The following is a 3,444-nucleotide window of genomic DNA, read 5'->3' on the forward strand; positions in this document are numbered from 1 at the left end:
ATAATACAATAACTATTCATATTAATGCTAAGTATAGCTTTAAAACTAGTCAGGTACAATCATTAAAATACTGTACCGGCCTACTGTTAAATTAATTAACATTAGGGGTTATATTTACTAAAGTGGGTTTTTAGAAGTGGAGTAGTTGACTATAGCCACCTATCAGGTTCGGGATGTAGGGGCTTCGCTGCACTAGCCCCCTCCCCCGGGCATCTAGAAGCTGAGATCCCGGCATCAGTATGGTGCCTGGCGGTCTCCTTACCGCCGGTCCCACATACCCAATGCTCATGTTCTAAATATCATGTATCTAGTACCTTCTAGAAGGTAACAGCTAGAATCTGATTAGTTGCTATGGTCAACATCTCCACTTCTAAAAATCTGCTCTTTAGTAAATATATCCCTAGGAGTACGGAGATGAAGATTATTCCCTCCCCTACAATAATTATGGGTTATAAGTTTCCATTTCAGTTTCCACCATACTCCGAACACATTGATTGTCAGCATCTGACTCAATCCTCTCTCGGAATGTGCTCTCCAGAAGAAATGGAATGGACTTAAGTAAACTTTTTTTAAAATCCCTACCGATAAAGGCATAGACAATGGGGTTTACACAGCTGTTAAAGAAACCTAGGCTATAAACAATATGAGACACGGCAATATCTATATCAGCATCAATGTCAATGTTTATGTAGTCAAAGAGGGGCCAGACATGGAATGGGAACCAAAAGCAGAAGAAACAAAGTACAATGGTAATAATGACTTTGAAAGGTCGACCTGATCCAGAAAGACTTCTGTTTCTTCTCAGCCGAAATGTGATGAGACTGTAACAAACTATTATCATAGAAAATGGGATTAGGAACATGAAGACAAATCTGGAAATGATCATAGCATTGTTCCTCATGCTTTCTGTATGATCATCTTCACCATATATGGGAAGGCAGTATGAGATATTGCTGTCTGTGTCATGAGCAACTTCAAAGAAAGCAAGATATGGAGAACTGAGTATAAAGCAGGATGACCAGATAACTACTGAGACCGTTGTAGCTAATTTCAGGGTTTTGTGGTTTTTTGACCACACAGGACACATGACTGATGTGCATCGGTCTATACTGATAACCATGAGGAAAGAGGTGCTGACTGACATGTTGAGGAATAGGACAGTGAAGATTGTCTTACACATTATCCGTCCAAATGGCCAATGTCCGTCCATAATCCATTCTGTAATTTGGAGCGGAAAGAGGATGTCAAATGCAAAGTCAGCTACAGCCAGGTTGAGAAACCATACAAGGGTAACTGTCTTCTTCACCTTAAACCCAGCGATCCAGATAACCAGTCCATTCCCAATACTCCCCAGGATGAAGATTACACTATAGAAAATTATAGTAAATATTTTTAGCTTTTCAAAATTGCTGAACTCTTCTGTATTATCAGTTTCTGCATACTGGTAGCTGTCATCTGTAAAATTGTCTGTGACATCTACAGGAAATAAAGTGCCTTCCACAGGAAATAAAGTGTCTTCCATGTCTTACAGAGTGCTGTACAAGAGAAGCAAAAAATAATATTAAAAGTGATAGAATTTTTTTTACAATTCAGATTAATAATCTTTGGTTACTCGTACAGCAATAATTATTAACTCATATTTTGATAACTAAATACATGGCATACATTTATTGTATGTATATTTCTGTAAATTTAAATCATACTTATTAAAATAAAGTTAAATGTAATTCATAGAAAAATAATATTTGTGTACATTGTTATTGTCTTTTTTTCACCAAATACAGATATTTTTTTAAAAAGTCAATAGCACACAATATCATATTTCATGTTTGCAAACACTGATTCTGTTTTCAGTATAAAGAGATAAAATATTACATTACACTCTACTTTAGAGATTAGTGACATAGCATAAAAGTTTTCCTCAAATTCAGTTTTATTGCCAAAGGTATAAAAGGTTTTGGGGTCTGTTTAGGAAGTAGTTATTACCCCTTTCTCTGGCTTGTGTTGCTGGTTTCCGATGCTTCCTCTTTTTTACTACCAGGGACACTGCAGATATATCTGTATGGTGTAGTGCCTGCTCCCAGCTTTCATAAATTTTGGTGTCAAACCCCTGCAGATGGTGTCACCTCCTTGGATGGTCCCACTCGGTGCAGTCCACACCCCCCACAACCTACTAGTGAAGGCACTAGCTGCAATTTACACTTCCCATCACTATGTAATGCCATCTTCAGATGGCATTATTTGTGCACATCAATGTTTGACATGCAAAGTTTTAAAGCATTTCAATGTACCCACTGATTAAAAGTTGTATGTACATTTGAAAGTGAAACTTCACCAGCAGTATTAGCCTGCGTGTGAAGCAGAGGTGCAGAGTTTTCACCTAAAGGAGCACCAGATTGTAAAATATTGACGCTATTAAAATCTGTACTGCCGTGAAAAGTCCACATGCAGTTTACAGTTTAAATAAAGAAAGACCAAAAAACAAAAGAAGAAAGCATCTGATGAAACTGTAAGGATGGAAATGACAGAGGCCGTCTCTAAAAATATTAACTACAGTGATGTTTATAGTGATAAAATATTTTTAAAACAACAATGTAAAAAGATAATGTCGATCTTATAGTTAGATTTTCAGTCAATAGACCGACAGTGGGAACCCAATGGTCAGAATCATGATGGATCCCAGAGGAAAATACAGTGCAGTTTCTTGCGGCGGGCGAGCCGTGCAACCGCATGGGGCGCCCGCAGCAGCACTTCTTGTGTTCTGTGATTCCCCCTCCTCCTTCCTCCCGAGTACCCAGCTCGGGGGGCGGAGTTTTGCGGAATGACACGGGTGCGTCGTGACGTCATGACGCACCTGCGTCATTCCGCGAAACTCCGCCCCCTGAGCTGGGTACTCGGGAGGAGGGTAGAGGCCAGGAGGGGGAGCCAAGCTGCAGGGGCAGCCAAGCGCTGTGAAGACGAGGGAGAGGCTGCCAAAGAGCGGGAAGAACGGCTTCAAACATAAGTCAGCCTCTCCCTCTCTCTCCCCCCCACCTCTGCCACTGTTATGAGCCACGACAGTGGCTCATTCCTGTTTTGCATTTTGGTTATGTATTTTATGTTATAGTTCTCTTGCAGGCCAGGATTTCCCTTTGCTCTGGTTTAGAAGACTCTTGTTTGCTGCCGGTGGTGAGTCTGTGTAATTGCAGCCTGTTTCCATGTGTTTGGCCTCACCTGTTTGTTAATTGCATCTTGTCAGTTTGGAGTTGTGCAACAGGGCAGCTGCACAACATAATTAATTAGGGTCCCTGCTGTGATTGTTAGAAATCCTTGTTATATTCTGTCTCAGTGCATTACACAGACGTCGGTGATAGTTTCTGGGCTTCTGTCTAGCAGTTTCTGTCTAGCTGCTTCCAGCCTTGATCCAGTGTCTGATCCAGTGTCTAATCCAGTGTCTGATCCAGT

The 3,444-nt window shown here is 40.6% G+C and overlaps 1 protein-coding gene across 1 annotated transcript; it reads right to left on the reverse strand.

Moving 5' to 3' along the window:
* Positions 1-232: 232 nt before the first annotated feature.
* On the reverse strand, positions 233-1,528 carry LOC134966985 (chemerin-like receptor 1). Its single transcript, XM_063943989.1, has one exon. It carries the CDS (start codon positions 1,520-1,522, stop codon positions 443-445), a length of 1,080 nt encoding a protein of 359 aa, XP_063800059.1. The 5' UTR covers positions 1,523-1,528; the 3' UTR covers positions 233-442.
* Between the last annotated feature and the right edge of the window lie 1,916 nt (positions 1,529-3,444).

This window comes from Pseudophryne corroboree, chromosome 10, assembly GCF_028390025.1.
Source record: "Pseudophryne corroboree isolate aPseCor3 chromosome 10, aPseCor3.hap2, whole genome shotgun sequence".
Classification (NCBI taxonomy): Eukaryota; Metazoa; Chordata; class Amphibia; order Anura; family Myobatrachidae; genus Pseudophryne; species Pseudophryne corroboree.